The sequence below is a fragment of the Polypterus senegalus genome, chromosome 3 (assembly GCF_016835505.1).
Source record: "Polypterus senegalus isolate Bchr_013 chromosome 3, ASM1683550v1, whole genome shotgun sequence".
In the NCBI taxonomy this organism is placed as follows: Eukaryota; Metazoa; Chordata; class Cladistia; order Polypteriformes; family Polypteridae; genus Polypterus; species Polypterus senegalus.
In genome coordinates, this window is record NC_053156.1 from 115,877,100 (window position 1) to 115,903,109 (window position 26,010).

At 37.1% G+C, this 26,010-nt stretch overlaps 1 protein-coding gene across 2 annotated transcripts in view; it reads left to right on the top strand.

Moving 5' to 3' along the window:
• atg5 (ATG5 autophagy related 5 homolog (S. cerevisiae)) overlaps positions 1 to 25,751 on the top strand; it is a 193,696-nt gene extending 167,945 nt beyond the window's left edge. For both annotated transcript variants that reach the window (XM_039747847.1, XM_039747849.1), the window contains one exon: positions 21,709 to 25,751. In XM_039747847.1, the coding sequence (XP_039603781.1) occupies positions 21,709 to 21,845 (137 nt within the window). In that variant the 3' untranslated portion in view covers positions 21,846 to 25,751. The remainder of the gene's footprint in view (positions 1 to 21,708) is intronic.
• Positions 25,752 to 26,010: the final 259 nt, after the last annotated feature.

Consider the following 26,010-nt stretch of genomic DNA (forward strand, 5'->3'; position numbering starts at 1 on the left):
ATACTGCAAGCCAAGTATTTTTTTTATTTGATTTCAATACAGTGTAATGTACCTGGGTACTGTGTAATAGTGTGACAACATGTTGACTTTGTTCTCGTAATTTGTCATTAAAGTAGACCATCATAAAATGAATATTTAATTTACTAGATTTTCTCAAACCCCGTCATAAGTTATATAGCACATTAAATGCTTTGTGTTAAGTGATTCTTAAACTGACATCTTCTTGCACTAAGAGGAGGCGCCGGCAGCGATCGCCGCACAGAATACATTCACTTCATGATCTTCCTGCCCTCTGAACATTTAGAATGCTAAGATAAATACTTAATATAATTTTTATTAGAGAAATGCATTAAAGCATGCATTAATCATATGGGGGAACGGCGGCGTGCCTGCCTTGCATTTGCATGTTTTTCTGGTGGGTTTACTCGGTGTGCTTCAGTTTCCTTTCAAAGTCATGTAGGATGTGGGGTTTTGTTGTGCTATATTGACCCTGCTAGTGTATGTTTTGCTTGTATTCATCCTGCGATGTGCTGGCGACTTGTTCAGAGATGGGCGCAACTCTGAATGGATGGCATAATTAAACATGTATAATGAAGATATTTTTAATGTTCTGAACACTCCGTGGACTAAGTTTATAACTAGTTTTAATTTCAAAAAGACGTTTATCGTGTGGTGATTGGTTATGTGGTGACAGAAAAAGGAAGGAAGGAAAAAGGAACTGGGGTTTTGGTACGTCAGATAGAGACAGCATGCATGCAATAAAGATAGCCCGCTCAGAAGAACAAGTATTGAATTCTGTGTTTGTGTCTCCGAACAGCAGATCAGAAACCCAACATTTGCACAATATTTAAGTTAAATCTGTGCGAAAGCTATTCATACATCCACTTTTTTGGAGCCTCGTCACACCTGCCATAACGTTCTCTACATTGAACATACACCTGGGGACCCCTTACTGCGAGGGAGCAGCACTACAGCCACGCCACCGTGCATGTGTAATACCTGCTTTAATGCATTTCATCATGAAAATGATATCAAGTATTTATCTTAGCATTCTAAATTTTCAGAAAGCAGGAATATCATGAAGTGAATGGATTCTGTATGGTGATTGCTGTCTTCTCTTAGTGCAGAGGAAGTCAGTTTAAGAAGCGTAGTGATTAACCACTGGGTCGGGGAACGTAACACAAAGCATTTAATGTGTAATGTGTAATTTATGACGGGGTAAATTAAGTAATTGATTAAACATTGATTTTAGGAAAAGGTTTAGTTTACGACATTCTACTTTAATTATAAAGTAAACTATGAGAATAAAGTGGAAATGTCGACTTTAATCTCAACATAAATGGCGAGAATAAAGTGGAAATGTTGACTTTGTTCTTGACATATAGTTTATTTTTTTCTTCCCAGTATAGCTTAGCTTGAAGCAAGGTCCATATTAATGCAGTTTGCCTAAATGATGGTTCAGTTGCTAAAGATGTCATCACCAAGTTGCGCTTGTTTTATTTAATTTTAATTTGGTGAATACTGTGTAATGCACCTGGGCTTGAAGTCTTGAAGTAATAGTGCAACTATCAGTAATAATAATATTATTTATTTTATTGTTATTATTTATTAGTTTAAATATTATGCAGTTTAATGATGATAAAGTTGTTTAAAAAGTCACTTTAACGTGTCAGTGGACAGAGATTGTTAACATTAACAGAAAGTGTAGTTCTATACAAAAAATATTTATTATTTATTCTTTTTCTAAGACATATTCGGTGCAATACAATTTTTGACAAGCACTTCTGGATATTTTACTAAATCTAAATGCCTCTTTTGTATGGTTGAAAATATGTAGTCAAAATTTGTTTTTGCAAAATTTTTTCAATAAAAAGGTTCTATATTTTGACTGCATCTGTCATGCAATGTGATACCTTCTCCATTAGTGCCACCCCCTTGAAAACTATCACTTTATGGGGCCATGCAAAACTGTATTAATACTTGTGTGCACATTAAAAAAAAATTTTTTTTGTACAATGTACAATACTCTTGACAGTGGAATAGGTTATTCTTAGCCAGTAATTGCAGGGGAAAATGTGGTTAACATCCACTCATGCATGGGGAAAAAAATACTGTTGAATACCGTGAAACCGGGATAATTTAGAAAAATACCGTGATATAGAATTTTGGTCATACCGCCCACCCCTACCGCCAATGCCTCTTAAACATCTTAGATTCACAGGTGACGATTTCAGTAGTGGACACTTTTGATGTTTATGAATGTTTAAACTCTCAAAAGCTGGATGTGAAGTTATCAATGAAACCGGTTGTATACTTACAACGCTTGACAGATGCCGAATGTCTCTTCAACACAAGTCCTACAAATACTGTCGTAATTGAAACAAACCATGAAACTAAAACCGATTATAACAGCTGCAATCCAAGCTGTGAGATTTGAAACAAGATTACTGTTCACATGGCCAACTGTACGTTGCATGCTCAAGAGTATGCTCAGTGCACAGTTTGGTCATATTACAACCGGAGGGCCGAACTCACAATGTGGTATACAAAGAGATCCTTAACAAATAATTATTGGTATATTTTCCCTCAGTTTAAAAAGATTTAATTTTCTTCTTAATAAAAATTTTAAGGCAGTACTTCGCCGCTGCGAAGCGTGGGTATTTTGCTAGTTAATAATAAGTGTACAGTTGTGTTTGTAGGTTCTTTTCGATATTGCATTTATTCTTTATTTTAATGCTACCCAGGGTGGAGGGGAGTTTGGGTGGATTTTATATTTTGAGTATATTGTCTTGTGGCTTGTCAAAGGACTGGGACTATGTGATGTCTGACCTTTGCCTTACCTAGGGAGGCTTCATTTACACAGCTTTATATATATATATATATATATATATATATATATATATATATATATATATAATATATTTATTTTTACAAAATAACAAACTTTCAAACTAAAAATATTTTTATAGGACTTGGTGGAGTGTTGGTTTTCATTTGTTTTTTAACAAAATAACAAGTTAAGCAAACTAAAAGATGTCTTTGTAAATAGCTCATTTTAAAGTGCTAACTTTAACTTTAAATAGTACCACACTGTAGACACAGGTGTCTAACATCATCCATAATGCATATGGTATAAAAGAATGTAAAATGCTTCTCATAAATACAAGCTGTCTTATTACTTAATTTCTTTTGTAATGTACTTCGAAACAAATGCTTCTTTTTTTGAGCAGCTGGAAATTTTGCAATTTCAAATTCTTCTGTGTCTGTTCTTTTACTAATTGAAAATGCATGCTCCTGTGCTGCTCACGCAAGCAGTGTCCGTTTTAATTAAAGGAAAAAATAAGCTGTCTCAATGAATTAAAGTAGCTACTCTTGTTGCTTATCTAATTGCACAGGATAACGTTTCCAATTCTTTTTTTCTCAATTTATTACTCCACTTTGATTAACTTAAAGTCTAATATTCTGTAAAAGCCTGCCTTGTTCCTCCTGCTCTCTGCTTACAGGAAGTTTGCTACAAAGATTGCTGTAATAACTTGTGTAAAGGTGCAGTACAACTAAATTACCAGATGCTGAAAAAAACAATTTTTGTGTTTGCCCAAATTACTGATCACCATTCGGTATTGGCCAAAATAGTTTCGGGTCCAATCAATAAGGACATCCATACTTATTATCTTTGGATGCAGAAAAAGCTTTTGATTAAGTCAAAAAGAATTATCTGTTTGTTATGTTGTATAGATTTGGGTTTGACCTTAATATATGTCTATGGCTCAAACTATTCTATATGTTACTCCAGAAGCCTCAATCCACATTAATAGCAAATATTTAGATTAAAACAAGGTACACATCAAGGGTGTCCACTATCACCAATGCTTTTGGCATTAGCCATTGAACCATTAGATATTCATATCCAAAAGAAAACTGAGATAAAGTGTATTATCAGAGATGTACTCAAACAGAAAATATCACTATATGTAGACTATATGGTGCTACTCTACATATCAGACCCCAGTTATCTCTAAAGTTACTCATAAACATGTTAGGAGAATTTAATAATACTTCTGGATTTAAAATTAGTCATGTATGGAAGTGTGCTTTTCCCAGTTAACTTTCTTGCACATCATTACTAGATTAAATAGTTATTTGTTCATAATGATAAAACAGTTTAAATATCTGGGGGAAACTATCACAGTTAAATATAAAGAACTCTTCAGATACAATTGTGGAAGTACCATGAATGAAACCAAATACTATAGCAGGAAGAATTAATGCTGTTAAAATAAACCTCTTTCCTTAGCTGTTCTATTTATCCGAGTATTCTAATGTACATAAACAAATCATTCTTTCAAGAAATTAGACTTAATTAAAACATAAGTTATCTGGAATTTAAAAAACACACATTCAAAAGGTGATTGTACAAAGTAGGAGGTGGATTGGCACTGCATAACTTTTATTTTTTCTTATTGGCAGCAGATTTACACACAATTAAATTTTAGAAATCTACAGAAATTCATGAATCCACAGCTGTCTGGCTTGTAATGAAAGTCAAATCCTGCTTGAAATAATTCTTATATGCTTTTCTTTGTGCTGTACTTAATACTAACTATCATCAGTTCACCAGTAAGCCAGTTCTCCACCAGTTACTTAAAATTTGGAACCATTGCAGGACATATTTTGTGGCAGAGAAGCTCTTATGTGTTGCTTCTATACAAGATAATCATCTTTTTCTATAGTCTCAGGCCTATTCAGTGTTTAAATCATGTAAGCTGGTAGGAATTAAGACACTTAGAGATCTTTATGTAGACAATGGATTTGTATGTTATGAAAAATTATGCTATAGATTACTTCCAGGCTGGTGGCTACAGACTTCTTTTCCTATTTGCAAATTACACATTTTGTTAAGAGAAATCTGCCTAACTTTCCTGTTCTTGCCCGCATGTCAATTCCAGATGAAGACTCAAAACAATTTCAATCTTATACAAAAAAAAATTTTAAATTAATTTACCCTTCAAAGATCCTAAAGAATGGTGTAAAAAGGATATTTCAAATGGCAGCTCAGAAAAGGAGTGTAATTCAGCCATACATAAAATAAACTCTACTTTTATGTGTGTCAAACATTCCATTATATAAATAAAGGTCTTTTATTAATCACATTTAACTCATTTACAATTGTTCAAAATATACCCAGGGCAAGACCCAACCTGTGAGTGTTGCCATCTAGCAACAACTTCACTAGGCAAAACTTTTGGAAACTCAGACAATTATCAACATAATTTTGGATAAAAATCATGACATACTTCCCAAATAGCATCTGTGGTTGTCATTCCTAATCTATTAATGACAATTTTTGGTGTACTCCCTGATGGAATCAAAGTGCATTTAGGAATACTGTAAATTGATCATAATAGCCTATACCACACTACTATCATGCAGACCTATCCTGCTCAACTGGAAGAATCCCAACCCAACTTCTATAACTCAGTGGGTAAGTGACATTTTATATTATCTAAAATTAAAAAAAAAATAAATTCCCTTTTAGAGAGTATGTTCAAAACAATTTTTTAAAACTTGGCAAGAATTCATTAATTTGTTAAGAATAAGAATGCTGGGCCTGCAATTGTCTTTCTAATGTTACTAATCATTTTATCAAGAATCTCATTTTGCATTTTTTTTGTTTTCAATTTTTAATTTGCTTTTGTTGTATTTAACCCATATTAAATGGTTTTATCTGTAGGTCATTATTTGTATGAGTAGTAGAATATTGTAATGTTGTTCTAGTTTTCAAAAGTAAAATAGTATAAATAAATAAATGTATTCTAATTGCAAAAAATGCTTTGTTACTTTTTCAGTTGCTGTTGATAATATTACATGAGGTTATTTTATTGAGATGGTTAGTGATATGTTAATTATGTTCAGCCATTACCCATCACTTTGTATACAGTAATTGACTGTTTTATTTAAATCTTACAAGGATCTGTTAATAGTATCTGTAAATGATATGCCCATGTGGGGTTAAGTGTGGCCATGTTTATGAATGTTTCAATTGATAGATAATTAGTGACCTGAAAATGTTATATGGTCCATCATTGATTTGATGTGATCAGGTAACTTAAAAGTTAATGAATGATTCAGGGAATAAAACATACTCATGATGCGATTTCTTCAAGCAGTTCATGACTGAAAATCCAAAATGAAGATCTGTGGTGAATCATACTGACATTGAAAGCACCTGCAGAAGAATGTTTGGTGTAATATATATATCATCAAAAAAAGAGGTATCAACAAGATGGAAATGTTATTTATAAAAAAAAATTATAAAAAAAAATCTTGCAACGAGACGTGATCTTCTGAAGAGAGGCAGAGACCGTGTCGCGGGAAGTGAAAGTGTCAAGTCACTTCATACTGATATCCATTGGAAGCATGTTCCCATGAGACGGTGACCTAGGCATGGAAAGTAATAATCAGCCTGGAACAAGTGGATTTGAAAACCTTGCAGGTCCAAACGGGGTCAGAAATAAAAGACAGAGTAAAAGACACAGTAGAACTTCATAAAGAAATTCAAAAACGTTGGCGCCATACACAAGCAGAGCAGGTTACATATTATGACAGCAATGGAATTCAAAAGGCTCACAAAAAACCTTGGCGCGATACACACGCAGAGCAAGTTCAAAAATATGACAGTACTAAAATTGGAGCAGGTTACAGATTATGACAGCAGTGGAATTCGAAAGGCTCACAAAAAACCTTGGCACAATACACATGCAGAGTAAGTTAAGAAATATGACAGTACTAAAATTTGAAAGTGTCAAAAACAAGAGAGTACAGATCACATTCGCGCAAACAAATGGAAATTATTACTAGGTGAAGTAACGGAACAGCAAAAAGAGATTGAATATATGGACATAGGTGATATGTCAGAAGTAGGTAGATATTGTAAGTCGGAGACTTGTAGATCATCTACTTCATGTTGCTATCAGGGAAATGTACTGCTGCTTCCCAATTGAAGAGGCTTTTCCGCAAAAATTAAAAAATTTGTTGTTTGGTGAAAGTGAAATCCACAAACACTTCAGGCAAAATATACGCATCTGCAATAATCGTTTCACGTTCGCATCATCCAATGCACAAAACGTTAATTTACACAATAATGGACCTCACGCTATGAGAATCTATGTTCCCGCAGCAATTACAGCTACGACCAGTTTAATTTAGGAAAAAACACGATTTCGACAGGTGTATTTTTATGATCATGGAGAAGCGATGCAACATAAAACTGAAAGAGTTAAACGATCTGACATAGTAGATGTTATAAAGCCAATAATGGATACAAATCCATACGTCCAAACATAGCGCACTTTACATGAGATCTATTAGCAACACATGGACAAAGACATTTTCTTGGATTTCTATATGAATCGAAAAGATCAGTCACATTTATAATAAACCCACATGTGATGAATTGTCAGCGATAATACTTTTGAAAGACTGAGATATCAAAGACTGAGTAGATATTCATGTATATCCAAAGGCAAAGCATTCTTCGTTATTTATGTCAAATACATCACCACATGCCGACCCTTTACTCTTTCCTTTTCCCAGATGGCGAAACAGGATGGTCGTACAATGTGAAGCTAAACTTAGAACGGAACATAAGCAAGGTCTCATTGATCACGTACAAAATTCAAATATCAATAGTTTAGACAAATTCAAAATAGGTACAGCAGTAATATTACCTTCATCATATCAATGTAGTCCAAGAGCATTGCAACAGTTATATCATGATGCAATAGCAATATCCAGAACTATCAGTCAGCCAGATTTATTTCTTACAATGACGTGCAATCCACAATGGCCAGAAATCCACAGCTTCTTGAGAACAATGCTACATCGGCTCTGGATGTTCCCACTATCTTAAGTAGATTATTTTATCAGAAAGTCTTATTTGTATTGAAACGGTATTCACTCACGGCTAGTTACACGTTGCATTATCAAATGTGAACATAATGCATATGTAACAATTCCCATGATAAAAAAACTCTTTAAATTGTATTTCCACAGGACCAAACCCGGGGGTTGGCGAGTGAAGACCCCTAGTTCCTTTTTAAAATCAAGTTTCAAATGTCTGGTATATATAGTATTTGGAAGACTGATATTTTTTGTGACTCCAAACGCAATCAAAAGCTTGCAAGCTCAATGTTAGTAGTTTTGAGCTCAAAAGTATTGTTTGGTTATTATTAATAAATGTACTTTAATACCTTTTATTTTTAAATACTGTGCTGCTTTTGCGGTTGGTGTTGATAATAATGCAGGATATTTCTGTTCTTAGATGGTTAGTAATGTGTTAGAAAACAATGCACATAATTTATAAGTGACTTTTATTTTTGTTACATTAATAAAAAGGTAGTTAGAACAATTTTCTTCCCACACATTTTTGTTAGTTCCTGATACTTTTTAACCTGTTTGCTTGTAGAACTTTGTTTTTTTTTTTTTCTAAAATTATATATTTGAAATATATTATTGTGAGTTAAAATGCAAACCAGTCTTTGACTGAAAGATGGTAGCTATTTAGTATTGGCTCGGAGCATGTGAGAAAACCAAGATTATCTTCAGACTTCAAGTCTGTGACTATACTAGCATCTAAAAAACATTATAACTTAATAACTCGGGTTGAACTTTCTGATGATTATGTTGGATGCTTTTTACCAATAGTAGGATTATACTTTACAAAAATACCTAAGCAACATAAATTAACAAAGCAGATTTCTCTGCCAATCGTGCTTTAATTTTCTGTTCTATAGGTTTGTCACAGTTAAGTTTGGTATTCAAAGAAATTGTATAATGTTATGAGGTGCTCAATCATCTGTAGATTGTATTGTGCAAATAGCATTGACAGAATAAAATGCATTCCATGCACATGATATACATTAGGGAGGTTCATTTAGGTCAGAGTATGTGCTTTGTTCAACATAATAAAAATTCATTATTTACTGCACAGGTTCCAACTCTCACAAAACAATGAAAATAAAAAGCATTGATAATTGTGACTTGCACCTCAAAATGTGCAAAGTGATTTTAAAGTGTGTTTAGAAGTTGGAGAGATGTTATCAAAATTGAAAGTTAATGAAATATTTCATTTTTACAAAGCTTTAGAAGTTTATAATAGCATTTCTAGCTTTGTCTATGAATAGAATAATTCTTGTTTAATGGCATAGTACTTTAGTGCATTTAAAATCAGTGGTATTTATTACACTCTGCTTTGTTACTTTCTTTTTGTTATCATATTTAGTGTGTGCATCTAGCAGGTTCTAATGCTATAGAAAGAGTGTACTAAATAAATACAGTTTGTCAGAAATATTTTTAAAAAATGATTTGTAGCATTATGTGTGGAAGTGTTTATCTTACAAAAAGAATATTTGAAGGGGCCATCAGTCTTTGTATTTGTGTATTTGTGTATTTTTTTTAATTTTATTAGTATAACTAAATGTGTGTTGATTGCTTTTGATTAATTTTTACATGCAATATTTATCCTTTTCATAATTTTTTTTGTATAATGTGTATTGTCTTGTTCTTAATTGAACGGTACATTTTCACCATCTTAATTCAATTGTTAAATATATGTGCATTATCTGGCAAATATACCTTTACTTTGATTTTTAGAAAATGAATGGAACTTGTTTCCACAGATACTCTACACTTTAAAGCACAACTATTATTAATATTCTTTTTGTCAGTCTGAGAAGACCTAAATGGTAAATTTGCTTAGTCTGCTACATATCACTTAACCTCTTGAGTTTAGCTTAGCACAGATCTGCTCCTAATTGAAACTATTGACATGAAAACCACAGACTGATATCTCTGGGCCATATATCATGTTATTGGTTACAATTCAAACCATTATGACAATAACATGAAAGGTCAGGTCAGAAGGGTATTTCTGGGTTACACAAAAGTCCAGAATACAGCCCAGAGGAACACTTTTGACACTCATTTTAAATAAGCAATTAATCTTGAAGTCTTAATTATGTTTCTGAAAAACTGTGATATCATTGTTACAACTGGAGGTTTTTGTATTATGTGTTCTGATATTTTATACCCAAATTAGTAGCTACTTTTTACTTAGTTTTTTAAATGATATAAATGAAATGGTTATGTTGAAGCGTCAGTACCTGTTTAACATTTTGTTGAATAAATTTTATTTAAGAGTATTTTTATTCATATATAAAATAAATACTTGCCGACTAGCATTTGCTGCATATAAATCTAAATTGAATTAGCCTTGATGACACATTTTCTAAAGTGTATTTGTTATTAGTTTTTTGGGCTTACTGGTTTTTAAGTTTACAGGGAGTGTGGGTATTTGCATGAATATGTGTATTTTTAAATTTGAAAATTTATATTAATTATAACACAGCATTTTTGGCACTTTCAGTAACATTTCTAACTGTTTTTCTTAATAAAAGTTTACAGATTATAGTTGATTTGCATCCAGTAAGGTTGTCTTTCTTTTCTGCAGTGATTATTGGTTTGATGTGAGTGATGCATTACCTAAAATGCACCAGTAATCTAGACTGTATGATCTCAATAGTTGTGAAGTTGCCTTCTAGTTTGGTAAAGTTGTTTTATATCTTATGAGTGAGCACGGTTAAAATGGCTGAAATTAGGGGTGCAAAATTACCACAAAATTCATAACTGATGATTAAGTACCCTTGGTTTTATAATTTCGACTATTGCATGTGCTGAAAAAATATAAATGATAGTAATATTTTTCTGTGTTTAAGGTGAGTAGAACAGTAATTCACATTTGGGCAGCAATAGTTAATACATGCGAGAGTATGTGCCTTTATATGTGGCAGAATTTCAGTACAGCTGTATTTAAATCCTTTTTTTTTTTTTGCTTTTTGCAAAAAGGTAACAGAATGCTCAGTCCCCACCATGCCATGCATCACTTTTGCAACAATTAACAATTTCTATTTCCTATACATTACACTTCTTTTAACATCATAGTACTAAGGTTGCTATATGGCATTTTTTCAGATCTTGATCCACAATCAGCCTTTTCAAAGTTTTGTTGTTTAGCTTGCCTCCTCTTTGGTGAAAAAGGCAGCTCCCTCCTCCTCCTTGAAAATCTACATCTTCATAAACCATTTTTGTTTTTTTTGTCCCAATCCTTTATTCCTGGATCATAGCTGTACTGGGTACATGACTTATTGTTACCATTTGATGTAACTGTTTCGGCTACAGTATAAAAACTGATAAGAACCAAGGCAGTTAACCAAAACACAAGTAGAGGTCATGACTGGAAAGACAAAATGATCGTGTGTCAGAGCCCATACTAGGGCACCACTCTTCAAATATAATTTGAATCTATATGAAAAAAATATTGCACTGCTTTTTGGTAATTGGGGGACTAACAATAAATGTTAAATACTTTCCAGCCCCCAGAAGTATGATTTTGCTCCAGATCTTCTTCGACTTCACTCTTGAACCTGGGATTCCTGATTTCCTGTTGATTTACATTAAAATCATTAAGCCAGGACTATTCAGTAACAAATTCATTTGGGCCAGATTTTCAAACCAAAAGATTTAGCTGGGCCAGACATTTTCAGTCACTGGTAAGCAGCAGATAATAACAACTTTTAAACTAACACAAATGAATCTATTGGAAGGCAAGTAATGTTTAATGCATTGTTTTCATTTTACATTTAATCATATTTGACACAAGCACATAAAAAAGTGCATAAAACAATACAAATGCTATAACTGAACAGAATCTGAAGTAGTACTAATACTTTTTTTCCACTTTTGAAATAAAATAAACATTTTGCTCACATCTGACCCAGGCACATCTCAAAGTGCATAAAATCAAAAAAGTACACAGTATTAGCAATAAGTAAGTGTTTTGGTCATACTGTATATGTCCCAGGCACATCACAAAGTGCATTTAACAGAATAAAAAAGAACTATCAATGCTAATAAAGCTATTGGTGCACAAACCCATAACAACTGATAACAGTAAGTAAAATGAAATCAACATCTACTACACAAAGGTTCACTTTAAATCGCCACATATGTGATTAGTAGTCCCTTTTCTGTAAAGGTAACAGTATGAGCATGTTGCTTTTGGATCAGGTCTGGGACACTATAAAGGTATATAGAAGCCAAGAGTCCTAGCTCTACATGTTTTGTTTATTTGGTGAAAAAACATAACGCTTACATTTTGAAATTGACAAATCACTACTCAAAACACTTTGCAGATTCCATGCAGGGATGATCCAGGTTGTAAACCCATGATCTCCTTATTGCGAGGTAACAGCTCTACCATTACTGTACATTACCTGCATAGGTGTACTGCATAATGCTGTGCTTAATAGGTTAAAATTACAAGCACAGAATTTCCGAAATTGAAGAATATTAACTGCAGGTTAATAATGAGCTCTACATTCTTCAGAAAGGTTATGCAGTCCTGCAAAGCAGTCAGTGCTTCATTTGATTTAGCTTTAAGGAAAATTTCTAACTTTTTGCATTATTTCACCAAATGCAGTCTTTCTGTTTCGTTCTTTGCTTTGAGTGTCATTTGACATAACAGCCATGAATCCACAGGATAGAAGCATGTGAGTGAAGGGCCAACCAATGGTATGAAGAGAAGTGCGAAGACGATGCTTGTGAGTAGTGAGGCTGTCATTGGAGTAACAATTAGATTCATTTGCGAGAGCCCACATTCACACTCACTTGATAAAAATGGAATACAACTAAGACTACATTACAACATTTGGTGTTTTCAGTAACTCCTTTACTGAAACACAAGAAGACTCGCCTTGACTTAAAATACAGATGGGCATTAGCTTCATTTCATTGTCACCCATGTAGCAGAAAGGCACATAACAAGTGGCAACAGTAGTTAACACACACTGTGGGTGATTCACAGCTAATTGGAGGATCAGTCCCAAGAACCGTGGACCCAGAGATGTCCAATGTGCTATCTATAGGACCAGTTTTAAACATCTGCTCAATCGTGGATCACGATTGCAATATCATCCATAAGGACCGTTCCATCACCTGCCCTGACTGCGACTCTGAGGAACAGATTTGAATGTGTGTAATGCTTCAGTTCCTCTGTAAGCAGGACGTGGGTCACTAGATCATAGATGGTGTGTCACTTGCTCACGGATTCCTCTAACAAACGGATCCTTATCTGCCCTCAGAACTCTTGAAATGGCTCCTTATCTGCCCTCCGGACTCTTGCAGCCGTCCTTCTCAGTTTCTGGTACAGACCAGAGTTGCCATCAAGCCGTGCACTGCAGCTCCTCTCGATAATATCCAGGGTGCCTTGTGAGCTGAAACACCTCCTTCTGGGAACATCAGCAACACCAACACAGCCCTCAGCAACCTTCAGGGTTTTGTCAAGGAAGGACTCCCACATCACATTACATTCAGCAGTCGCACCCAACTTAGCAAGTTACACAAACTGCATGCAAACTCATTAGAAATAGCCTGATCTTACATTGTTCTAGTAGATTGTAGCCTACTGGACCAAAGCTGGATCCTCAGAGTAGCTACAAGAAGTCTGTGATCAGAATTCACAAACTGGGCACTTCTGTCGACCCTACAGTTCTGTAGGAGTCTCCAGCTTCTGCCCATTAGGAGGTGATTGATCTCTTTCACTGCACCACAAGTATTGGAGTACCAAATTCAACAATGTGGCTCAGGGAGCTGGAACCAGGATCCAGTGATCCATAGCCTCTAACCTTTCGCATAGTCAATAAACATGGAACCACTTTCACCCACAGCCATGTCAGTGCTAGTGGTTGCATTGAAATCACCCATGACCAGAGGAGTGTCACCTCCCGGGTACCCATCAGCCACAGAGCGAAGTTGCAAATAAAATGTCTCCCTCACCGAGACATCACTCACAGCGGTCGGAGCATATACTGAGACAAGAGACAAGGCACCTAGGAGAGTGTCTTAATCTGAGTCGCATAATACGCATGTTGAAAGGAGAGACGTTGGACACCATCAGAAGGAGTCAATCCGCCAAAGCAACTCTGTGAATATGACAGCCAACAGAGCAACCAATAAAAGGTGTACCCACTTATAAAGATCTGGCCAGTCCCAGGTCTGTGCACTTCAGAGAGTGCCAACACTGAAATACAGAGTTTATGAAGCTCCTCTGACAGCAGAGGAAGATGGTTGTCATGCCGGAGAGACAAGACATTCCATGCATCTACCCGGATGGGCCACCTAAAATTAGTACAGAGGTTCTGCTATACAGCGGGCAACATCTTGGCACCACATCAGTTCCAATCCCCAACAGGTTTGACCCCCATTGGCTCTCCAGTGATTTTGACTCTTCCAGGGATGAAGCTCCTGAGGGCTTTACCCCATCTCCTTCATAATGCCAGCAGCCTTCTTATGGGCAACTGCAGCAGAGCTACTCTTCCGGAGAGCAGAAAGGAGTCCTGTCTATCATTTATGAGCTGTGTAAAATTTTTATATTGGCTGGAGTACAATCCTAACACCACCCCTCAAGTTTTCCCTACAAGTTGGATGACCACTTACAGCGCCAGATGCAGTTTAATGTCATACCCAGGACATAACTAGCCATGTTACCTGTTAAACATTTGACATCTCTTAATCTATGTGTGCCTTCAGTTTCTTTCCTCTGTTCTTTATGTCTGAAACTTTCTTAACTGGTGCCTCCTGTCAGCTTTGATACTTCCCATCTTTAAAGGGAACTCTCAGCGTGCCTCCTTAACCTTTACTTCTGTTTGTGTGTCTCGCACTTGCCTGACTGGGCAGTCATTGCCCTGAGAGACTAGACACACACATAGACCATACCATTTTATTATATGCTAGATAATAAAGCAAACAAAGGCATGTTAAGTGCAAACACATAGAACTTTTACCAATGTTCAAATATATTTTCGAATATTTGCTTATTTTTAATATGAGCATTTAAACCCTATTTTTTCTTTGACAGCCCTAACACACAGCAAAGTCAGTGTTGCAAGAAACTAGCTAGAAGTCTGAAAAAGTATTCTGTCTCAAGGAATCACTTAACTAAAGTCTATAGGTGGATTTATACTTTTGCTTTGAACCTACACTGAAGTTACAGCATAGCCCGTGTAAGCCGCCTACAGCGTTGTTTGGTTGTGTGCTTCCTCAAAAATGTGTTGCATCAGCACAGACTCTACAAAGACCTGCATGATTCTGATTGGCCAGTTTGGTAACTAAGTATTTCCTAAAACATGTTTCTGTTTGTCTTCCGCTATTCATAGGTAAACATGGAGCAGATCAAGGAAAGACTTGTCGAGGAAGTTAGAAAATATGTACATTTGTATGATACCTCGTCACAACACTACAAAGACAATCACATGATGGCCAGTTTGTGGCGCAAAATATTTAACATTGATTTGGAAGTTGGCAAATATATGAAAAAAATGAAAGAATGTGAGGAACAAATACATTTGCATACGAAAGAAAATGTTTAGCAGGAGATGCAGGAGAATAAAATCTGCCTGTGTTTTAATGGATCATTCACTTTTCTTGCGTGGTACACCGTCACCTTATCGTGGTGGAGGGGTTTGCGTGTCCCAATGATCCTAGGAGCTATGTTGTCCGGGGCTTTATGCCCCTGGTAGGCCACCCAAGGCAAACTGGTCCTAGGTGAGGGATGAGACAAAGAGCGGTTCAATAAACCTCCAATGAAAATAAAACTTGGACGCGCTTTCCCTTGCCCGACGCTGGTCACCGGGCCCCTCTGGAGCCAGGCCTGGAGGTGGGGCTCGATGGCGGCGCCTGGTGGCGGGCCTGCACCCATGGGGCTCGGCGGGCACAGCCCAAGAGGTAGCGTGGGTCCTCCTCCCCATGGGCTCACCACCTATGGGAGGGGTCAAGGAGGTTGGGTGCAGTGTGAGTTGGGTGGTGGCGGGCGGGACCTTGGCGGTCTGATCCTCGGCTACAGAAACTGGCTCTTGGTGCGTGGAATGTCACCTCTCTGAAGGGAAGGAGCCTGAGCTAGTGCGCGAGGTCGAGAGGTTCTGGCTAGATATAGTCGGACTCACCTCGACGCACAGCTTGGACTCTGGAACTAATCTCCTTGAGAGGGGCTGGACTCTCTACCACTCTGGAGTTGCCCCCGGTGAGAGGCGCCGAGCAGGTGTGGGCATACTTATTGCCCCCCGACTCGGAGCCTGTGCATTGGGGTTTACCCCGTGGGCGAGAGGGTGGCCTCCCTCCGCCGGGTGGGGAAGGGTCCTGACTGTTGTTTGTGCGTATGCGCCAAACAGCAGTTTGGAGTATCCACCCTTTTTGGAGTCTCTGGAGGGGTTGCTAGAGGGCATACCTTCTGGGGATTCCCTCGTTTTGCTGGGAGACTTCAATGCTCACGTGGGCAATGACAGTGAGACCTGGAAGGGCGTGATTGGGAGGAATGGCCCCGATCTGAACCCGAGCGTGTTTTGTTATTGGACTTCTGTGCTCGTCACGGATTGTCCATAACGAACACCATGTTCAAGCATAAGGGTGTTCATATGTGCACTTGGCACCAGGACACCCTAGGCCTCAGGTCGATGATCGACTTTGTGGTCGTGTCGCCGGACTTGCGGCCATATGTCTTGGACACTTTCGGGTGAAGAGAGGGGCGGAGCTGTCAACTGATCACCACCTGGTGGTGAGTTGGCTTCGATGGTGGGGAAGATGCGGTCAGACCTGGTAGGCCCAAACGTGTTGTGAGGGTCTGCTGGGAACGGCTGGCAGAGTCCCCTGTCAGAAGTAGCTTCAACTCCCACCTCCGCAGAACTTCAACCACGTCCCGAGGGAGGTGGGGACATTGAGTCGAATGGGCCATGTTCCGTGCCTCTATTGTTGAGGCGGCTGACCGGAGCTGTGGCCGCAAGGTGGTCGGTGCCTGTCGTGGCGGCAATCCCCAACCCGTTGGTGGACACCGGCGTGAGGGATGCCGTCAAGCTGAAGAAGGAGTCCTATAGGACTTTTTGTCCTGTGGGTCTCTGGAGGCAGCTGATAGGTACCGCAGGCCAAGCGAACGCTGCTTCGGTTGTTGCTGAGGCAAAACTTCGGGCATGGGAGGAGTTTGGAGAGGCCATGGAGAGCGACTTTGGACGGCTTCGAGGAGATTCTGGTCCACCGTCCGGCGTCTCAGGAGGGGAAAGCAGTGCAGTGTCAACACCGTATATGGTGGGGATGGTGCGCTGCTGACCTCGACTTCGGGCGTTAGGGTCGGTGGGAGGAGTACTTGAAGACCTCCTCAATCCCACTAACATGCCTTCCAATGAGGAAGCAGAGCCTGGGGACTCTGAGGTGGGCTCTCCCATCTCTGGGACTGAAGTCACCGAGGTGGTCAAAAAACTCCTTGGTGGCAGGGGCCCGGGGTGGATGAGATCGCCGAGTTCCTTAAGGCTCTGGATGTTGTAGGACTGTCTTGGTTGACACGTCTCTGCAACATCGCATGGACATCGGGACAGTGCCTCTGGATTGGCAGACCGGGGTGGTGGTCCCCTCTTTAAAAGGGGACGGAGGGTGTGTTCCAACTATAGAGGGATCACACTCCTCAGCCTCCCTGGAAAAGTCTATTCGGGGTTCTGGAGAGGAGGGTCCGTCGGATAGTGAACCTCGGATTCAGGAGGAACAGTGTGGTTTTCGTCCTGGTCGCGGAACAGTGGACCAGCTCTTCACCCTTAGCAGAGTCCTGGAGGGTGCATGGGAGTTTGCCCGACCGGTCTACATGTGTTTTGTGGACTTGGAAAAGGCATTCGACCGTGTCCCTCGGGAATCCTGTGGGGGTGCTCGGGAGTATGGGGTACGGACCCCTGATAAGAGCTGTTCGGTCTCTGTACAACCGTGTCAGAGCTTGGTCCGCATTGCGGCAGTAAGTCGAGCCCGTTTCCAGTGAGAGTTGGACTCCGCCAGGGCTGCCCTTTGTCACCGATTCTGTTCATAACTTTTATGGACAGAATTTCTAGGCGCAGCCAGGGTGTTGAAGGGGTCCGGTTTGGTGGACTCAGGATTGGGTCACTGCTTTTTGCAGATGATGTTGTCCTGTTTGCTTCATCAGGCCGTGATCTTCAGCTCTCTCTGGATCGGTTCGCAGCTGAGTGTGAAGCGGCTGGGATGAGAATCAGCACCTCCAAATCCGAGAGCATGGTCCTCAGCGGAAAGGGTGGAGTGCCCTCTCAGGGTTGTTGGAGAGATCCTGCCCCAAGTGGAGGAGTTCAAGTATCTCGGGGTCTTGTTCATGAGTGAGGGAAGAATGGAGCGTGAGATCGACAGGCGGATCGGTGCGGCATCCGCAGTGATGCGGGCTCTGCATCGGTCTGTCGTGGTGAAAAAGGAGCTGAGCCGTAAGCCAAAGCTCTCAATTTACCAGTCGATCTACGCTCCTACCCTCACCTATGGTCATGAGCTATGGGTAGTGACCGAAAGAACGAGATCGCGAATACAAGCGGCTGAAATGAGTTTCCTCCGCAGGGTGTCTGGGCTTTCCCTTAAAGATAGGGTGAGAAGCTCAGTCATCCGGGAGGGGCTCAGAGTAGAGCCGCTGCTCCTCCGCATCGAGAGGAGTCAGATGAAGTGGCTCAGGCATCTGATCAGGATGCCTCCTGGACGCCTCCCTGGTGAGGTGTTCCGGGCACGTCCAACGGGAGGAGGCCCGGGAAGACCCAGGACACGCTGGAGGGACTATGTCTCCCGGCTGGCCTGGGAACGCATTTGGGATTCTCCGGAAGAGCTGGAAGAAGTGGCCGGGGAGAGGGAAGTCTGGGCCTCTCTGCTTAAGCTGCTGCCCCCGCGACCCGACCTCGGATAAGCGGAAGAGGATGGATGGATGGTACAAACACTGCCGATTACCATTCAGGCCTGTGCCTACAGCATGTCGTGACTTAGAAGTATAAACTGCATTTGACAATGTACCCTAAAGGCTAAATGCAGATACATAAATAATCCTTATGAGTTTCCATAGACATGGAAAAAGGACTACATGCAAAGCCTGCTTGAATAGTGTTTTCCCAATCATGTCATGCAGTACTACTTCTAGGCTGTGCTTTAGAAGAACAATCAGTGCATATTTTAGCTACCTCAGCCAATACACTTGTTTGAGGCCATTTTATGCAGAGCATCCTGCAGTCTGCATCCTAATTTTCTAAATTGTTGGCAAACATTGCCTGAATTAGAGATGAATAACCAAAAATCATTAATGTCATCTTTATTGTATTTATGCAACAGTGTAAAGGGGGGATAACGTTTTATATGTTGTTCATTGACTCTGTTTTCACCCACATCACTGAACGGCCTTGCCATGCCTGCTGCATTTTTAGACTTTCATTTTTTGTCTCAACTTCATAATGTTATGTGTCATTTGTTAACTTAGAGGTTTTTTTTTTATTTATAATTACTCAAATACATTTTAAGTACACTGTCTTTTTGTATGTCAGTTTGGAAAAAAGTATATACTAAATAATGATGAGGACCCACTTGCTAACCACAACATTACATTAAGTACATTTTTTTTTAATTCTGTGAAACACAATGCCTTAGATTTATATCAAAAATGTATTGGTAGTGATACTGTTTTCTGTCCTCAGGCAGCACAAAGAAGAATAGTTGGAGCATTCTGTCTCTTTTAGGTTATTCAACCTCTCCAAACTCTTTTTTTATCAATGATAGTGCAGAAAGAATGCAAAGGATGGTATTTAACACTGGATTTGCTGATTTAAAAAAATGAATAGTTGGTATCAGGCATAAGAGAAGTATGCCACTGATCCCTGGCAATGATCCCTATGAAGGCATCATGGGGGTAAGAAGTTGGGTCCTATCTCAGCTTTTGAGCATTGAAATTGACTTAGTTTTCCAGGTTACATGTGATATTGTGTGGTACACCAAAACCACAATTATTGATATGTAATTTACAAGATAAACTTTTAAGTTGTTTTGTTAGTCTTTAGTACTCCTTTTAATTTATTGCCTATTTCTGTTCATATATTTTTATAAATTCAACAAAATATGTTGCTGCTGTTTATAAAGAAAATTTATGTGAGGTATTCAAGTACAGTACTTTAGAATTATTCTCACTATATTGGATACCTTATGAAATTCACAATGAGTGTTCCTCCTTTTTTATTCGCTGCACAAAGAATTTATATTTTTGATGTTTATCTTTTATAATGTAGTTTGGAGCAGCAATGTAATGGTGTTTTATAGTAATGGATTGTTTCTTTTGAAGATGAATTAGTAAATGCAGTTTGGGATTTGGATTAAGTAAGTTTTTACAAAATATTTTTCTTTTCTGTCATTAATATTTGTAAGCATTTTTTTCCTGTCAGTGTCGGTAAAGGCTGCATTTTTTTTCTGTGCAAGGTTTGAAAATGAGACTGAAGACAACTTGTGTTTTCTATTTCCGTTTTTCTGATACATGTAGGGTAAACCTGCTGTTCGGTTAACTAGGAAGTGGCTTCTAGAGTGCTTTTGTGTGTAACAAATGATTCATTCAGTTTCTTTCCCGTATAATATATTTTACTAGATATCAACTGGAACTGATGCTGTTGACAGCATCAGTTAAGCACACTGTTCTGATTTGCTTGTGTGAGATACAATTTGCATTAAGGATTGAGCTCAGTTTTAAAACTTATAAGGTTATTTTTATTTTTACTTGAAGAGCATCTTTATTTTTGCATTTTCAGAAGTTGCTGTATAGTGAAAAAATGTATTACTTTAGTATTCAATGAGTTTAACTATTAATATATGTATATAATTTATACCTATCATTCAGAATTTCTAACTATTGTTTAGTAAAAAATTTTATATTGTACCGAATATTGTCTGCTCTGTTAATGCAAATATTTGCCAGTTGTAATGAATTAGTCATGCAGGAATTGGCAGTTGTAGCTAGATAATGATGCCATAAGGCACCCTTAAAACTTGTTTATAAAAAGAGTTTGTTTTTTTTATTACTTTCCCTTGATAAAAAATACATTATACTCTGCACATGGTGGTTCTTTTCAATCCATTAATATTACAGTCCACAATGGCATAATATGACTAAAATCTATACTAGAATTGACTGCCATTGGAATAAATTCTAGCTTCTTGTAATTGGTTTGAGTCAATTATTGCATAGGTGGAACTTTTTCAGCTATGACAAACCATTTTGCCACTGACATAAACAAGCACCTTTTTAATGAATTTACTCCATTTACCTTAACAGCTTTACTTTACACAGTCAGAGTAGTTGACAGTTGCTAGCTAATTCACGACACAAACAAGAAAGAAAACACCAAGCTAGTCTAAAAAGTTATCTTTAAAATTCAAACCCAACATTCTACATTCTAGAGATCCAACAGCTAATTAATGTGACAGTGTTTCGTCTCTAGTTAGACTGCAGGAAAAAAATTTCCAATTATTTTAAGATGAGCCACGTGAATTAGTTTATCGATCATTGTTGAAAGTTGAGAAATGATCAAAAGAAACAATATAACATGCATTACAGAACATGTTGCAAAACAGTATTGGCTGTCCAATGTTACATTTGCAGCAGTTCTTAAATTAATTTTAGAAGTCATTGGTTAAATAAAGAAATGCTGTTTTTTCCAGTTTAGCTTTGAGTTAAATTAGTTGTACCTAACCTGTGAACTTATTTTTAATATTTGGTAAGGATTTGCTGATATTTTCTAATTATACTTTTTTCCTTGTCTTTCCTTTCTCTAGGTGGTGAGAAGAAATATCAAGTGGTGATTCATGGAATTGAGCCAATGCTTGAAACGCCAGTGCAGTGGCTAAGCGAACATCTCAGTTACCCTGACAACTTCCTTCACATCAGTATAATACCTATATCCACAGACTGAAATACTGGGTTCATATTTTATTTCTGTCACTTAGGCAATTTATCCTAAAACATCTATATATATATATATATATATATATATATATATATATATATATATATATATATATATACACACACATACATAATCTGGTAACACTCTGGCTGGAAGACCTCACTGCTATAAGCAAACAGGAAATATTGATTCTTGCTAGATAAAGCAAGAATGCTGCCAATGCTTTGGATTAGTTCTGTGTTCCTCTTTTGTCATCACTTCCTCAGCTACAACATCAGACATTTTCATTCCAGTATCTGCTTAAGTTTACTCAAGCAAAGCAAAATGCTATATGTGAAGAACAACAGAAGTAATGGAAGAATTTCGGACTCCTATTAGAAAATAAACAAGGGTATTTCCTAAAGTAAGTATGATGGAACTGTACTAGCACAGACCATGGAAAGAATAGCTTGCACTTTCCAGAGGTGTGTTTTTCGTGTTGTTAATGAATGACTCTCCTCTTATTTAGCCTTTTTTAATTACATAAAAGGTACATTCCAGTATATATACAAAAAATAACAATGAAAGACCATTAAGTGTTGTCTTTCTCAAAGCCCTGGTTTCGGATTTTAGCCAGTAAACTGTTAACATTAAGTCTTACTTGTTTTTTGAGTAACTCGGCTATGAGATGTTTTTATTTTTGGGGGTGGAGCCAAGTTATCAATTTCATCATATCACATATCATTTAAACAACTCTGAAAGCCAATGTACATTTTTAATGAGAATTTACCTTGTGTGACTTATAAAAAATAGAACATTTAGAAACAACTTCTTATTTTCAATTCTGTGTATATTAGGAAACCTACATTAGCTGAGGGCAACATCAGTTAGTTGAATAATGCTCCTCCTGAGAAACTTGTGCTGTTTGTGTGTCATAGTTTTGTATCAGAATAATTTGCCTCCTTGTTAAATGCACTTTTCTTGTGTAAAAGACATACTTCAAATGTGCCTGTTAAAAATTTAAGGTATCATTTGCAAAGTTCATTTGTTTTTATACAGTCCTTCTTAGTTAAGTCATTAATGATAGTAAGAAACGGATTCAAATTTAATTGATCTTATTCATGCGAGATATATTTATGCTGTCTTGGATTCAATTTTCTCATTTGAATGAGTGACATACAGAAGCTTATTTCTATCTATTTTTGGGCACTTCAGTCCTCTTTGCATTTTCATTTTGTTAAATTTATTTAAAAAATGAATTAGCTTAAAATACATAATAGTTTTAAACACGTATGTTATCCGTTATATTTCACACTTATTCCCTAAATGGCATTTGTCATAAATCATTGTTTCTTTCACTAGAAGTAATTTTGATAATTGTTCTGAGTTACATTTTCAGAATAATGTTGTTGTGCTTAGACCCTAAACAGAATTCATTGTATATCATTGATAAACATAGCAATCAGTTTTTTCAGAAAATGTAGATTACCAAAGGAATTACAAGTCTGATATATGAAGATTTAGAGATTAGCAAAAGTATTTGAGTTTTGACATTTTGTTTATCATGGGGTTGCACCATATTGAAGCAGGGAATAACACAATCATCTTTGGTACATATGTATTTTAATTTTTGCCCATGACTTTAGGTGGGAAATAGCCAACACAAGCTGAGGACGTAAACCGCACAGAACACTGTCTGATGGTTATTAGAGAATCAGCACTAGAATTATTAAATGAGATTTATGGTATATGAACATTTTTTTCCCAAATTTGTCACCTGACTAATTAAAAGTATCTGTCAAAAGTTGCTTGGGGTAATTGTATAAATTGAAAAAAAAGTGTAACTTAATAAACAGAAGTAACTTTGCCATTTATGTCCGTGCTTGTATTTCTGCCATGTATGCACATTTTTACATTACCTATAGGATTGATATGTCACACCACATTATTTGCAGAATAAAATGCTGCATTTTATTCAAGAACAGAGATTATATTGTATCTTATTAATCTACTCTGTAAAGAAAAAACCGCAAATATAATTTTTTTAGAGGAAGTTGTGAAGTCAGCTTCCATCCATTAATTTTCTACAAATGTGGTTATTTGTTCACTCATTACAACTATCTGCTGTCTGGTAATATATTTTGCGAGTTAAAGAGAAGTTATATATAAAACAAATATTGACCAGTATTTAGTTCATAAAATGTGCTTGCATAACCTTCTCACTGATATTAAAGTTTTATACATTGTGGTACTCCACCATGGCATTTTAATTTGCAATTATTTAGCCTTGCCTTTATATGGGGATCTTTTCATTGAGGTTGACACACCTTTTCTTTCTATATTTAATGCCATCTTAAGTGTCTTATCAGTGTCTTTGATGTCACCTACTGTGATGGCTTTTGACTAAACTTGGAGAAAGCAATAAACAAAGGACAAAGTCTTTTGAAGTTTGTTGAATTTTTTTATCATGGTGATGTTAGGATTTTTCAATCCATTCTTTCCATATATTGATTTTGTTTATTCCAAGCATATTATAGGGTACTAGCTTTTCCTAAATGCTAATACCAGTTTTTGCATTGCATGAAAAGAGTGAATAGTGTTTAAAATATTCAGACTCACAATCTAATCTTTTGTTTCTTTTACTAGATATTTGTTTTGTTATACTAAATATTTTACTGCAAGAGGCTACCAATTAGAATTAAAAAAAAAAGAAAAATATACTGCACATAAAGTTTCAGGTTAGCATGTGTATTTTGCACTGTGCTGTTTGATATGTCATGAAATATTTACAGAAATGCCTTAATTATACAGACCTGTTATTTGGGTATGGACAGCATTTACAGTTTCCTGCATCTCTTAAGTCATCTAGCAGCTGGCTTTAAACCTAAGATTCCACATGTGTTGTCTGGACTGCGAGCAGACTGTCTCTGCAAAATGAGGTGAACTCCTTGGTCAGATAATAAGCCTCATTATGATAGGACATACTGGAAAATTGTAGTGTTGTGTTACAGTCAGGCTGAAACCATATTCATCTCCCTTTTTTTCACTTCCTGAGACTGGTCATTTTGACTGGAGGGTGGTTTCCAAAAAAGAAAGGCGAAAGGAAGAAAAGTCTAGATTACACATCAAAGCAAGAGAAGTGCTCTCAAACCAGTTAATTAAATAAAGATTCGTCACGGTAAAGTTTCATTATGTGCATCTCAATAAATCTATCACATAAAAGTGTGCCTTTTGGCCTCACTGAAGCAGTGATACAGCATTTGAGATAGAATGTTGTAACTGTCCTTCAGGTCCACTGTTTTTGACATCCATTTTAACTATTACTTTTACAAGTGCTTCGCATGACATTGGCTTAAATATGACTGTTAAGTTACAGTATGTGATGACCTGTTCTTTATTAAAATGAGTGAATGTAAAATAACCAATGAGAACAAATCAAGGTACATTTGTTTAGTGCCGTTTTAAATGGGGGGAAAAATATCTTTTTATCTGTCATAATTTTATATATGCTATTAAGCATGTCTTTTTGAATATACCTTTCTAGTCTGCATCCTCAAGGAAGCATCAGGTTGTAAACTTTGCTTACATTGGGGGTGGCTTGTTCCAGTTAAGCCACCAAGTCTGTTTAGCTCTCAGTTTGATGCATGGAATTTGTTTTTTTTTTTGTATCCTTTTTTGTTAAATAATTTGACCATGATTTTTTCATTTGGGATTTTGTGAGGTTGTTTACAACAATACTTTTTGACTGTAGGGGTTACATAGTGACCTTTTGGGATGCTTTAATATACAGTAGAAAATAAGAGTAGACCTTTAGTTATTATGTGCCTGTAATACCAATTAAAGATGTGCAAAAAGTATGCTTTATATGAATATTGTGTTAACTATGAAATGCATTGAAATGTTTGTAATAAACAAAGGAAAAGATTTTTCTTATGTATGAGTTTTTGTAGTGTGTTTAACATTAAAGAAACCAATTACACTTATTTACACAGTCTATTAGGAGAAAAAACATTCCTTTTGAAAGCCATAGGCCAATCAAACAGCTTTTAAGACTTGTACACCTGGTAATATTATAACTTCTAAACTCTCGCCTTTTCTCTGTAGTAGCTTCTAATTTAGGAACAATACTTCATACCCAGTGGGAGATGCTAAACCTGCTATTAGACAGGGCCAAATTGCAAGTTACAGTTGC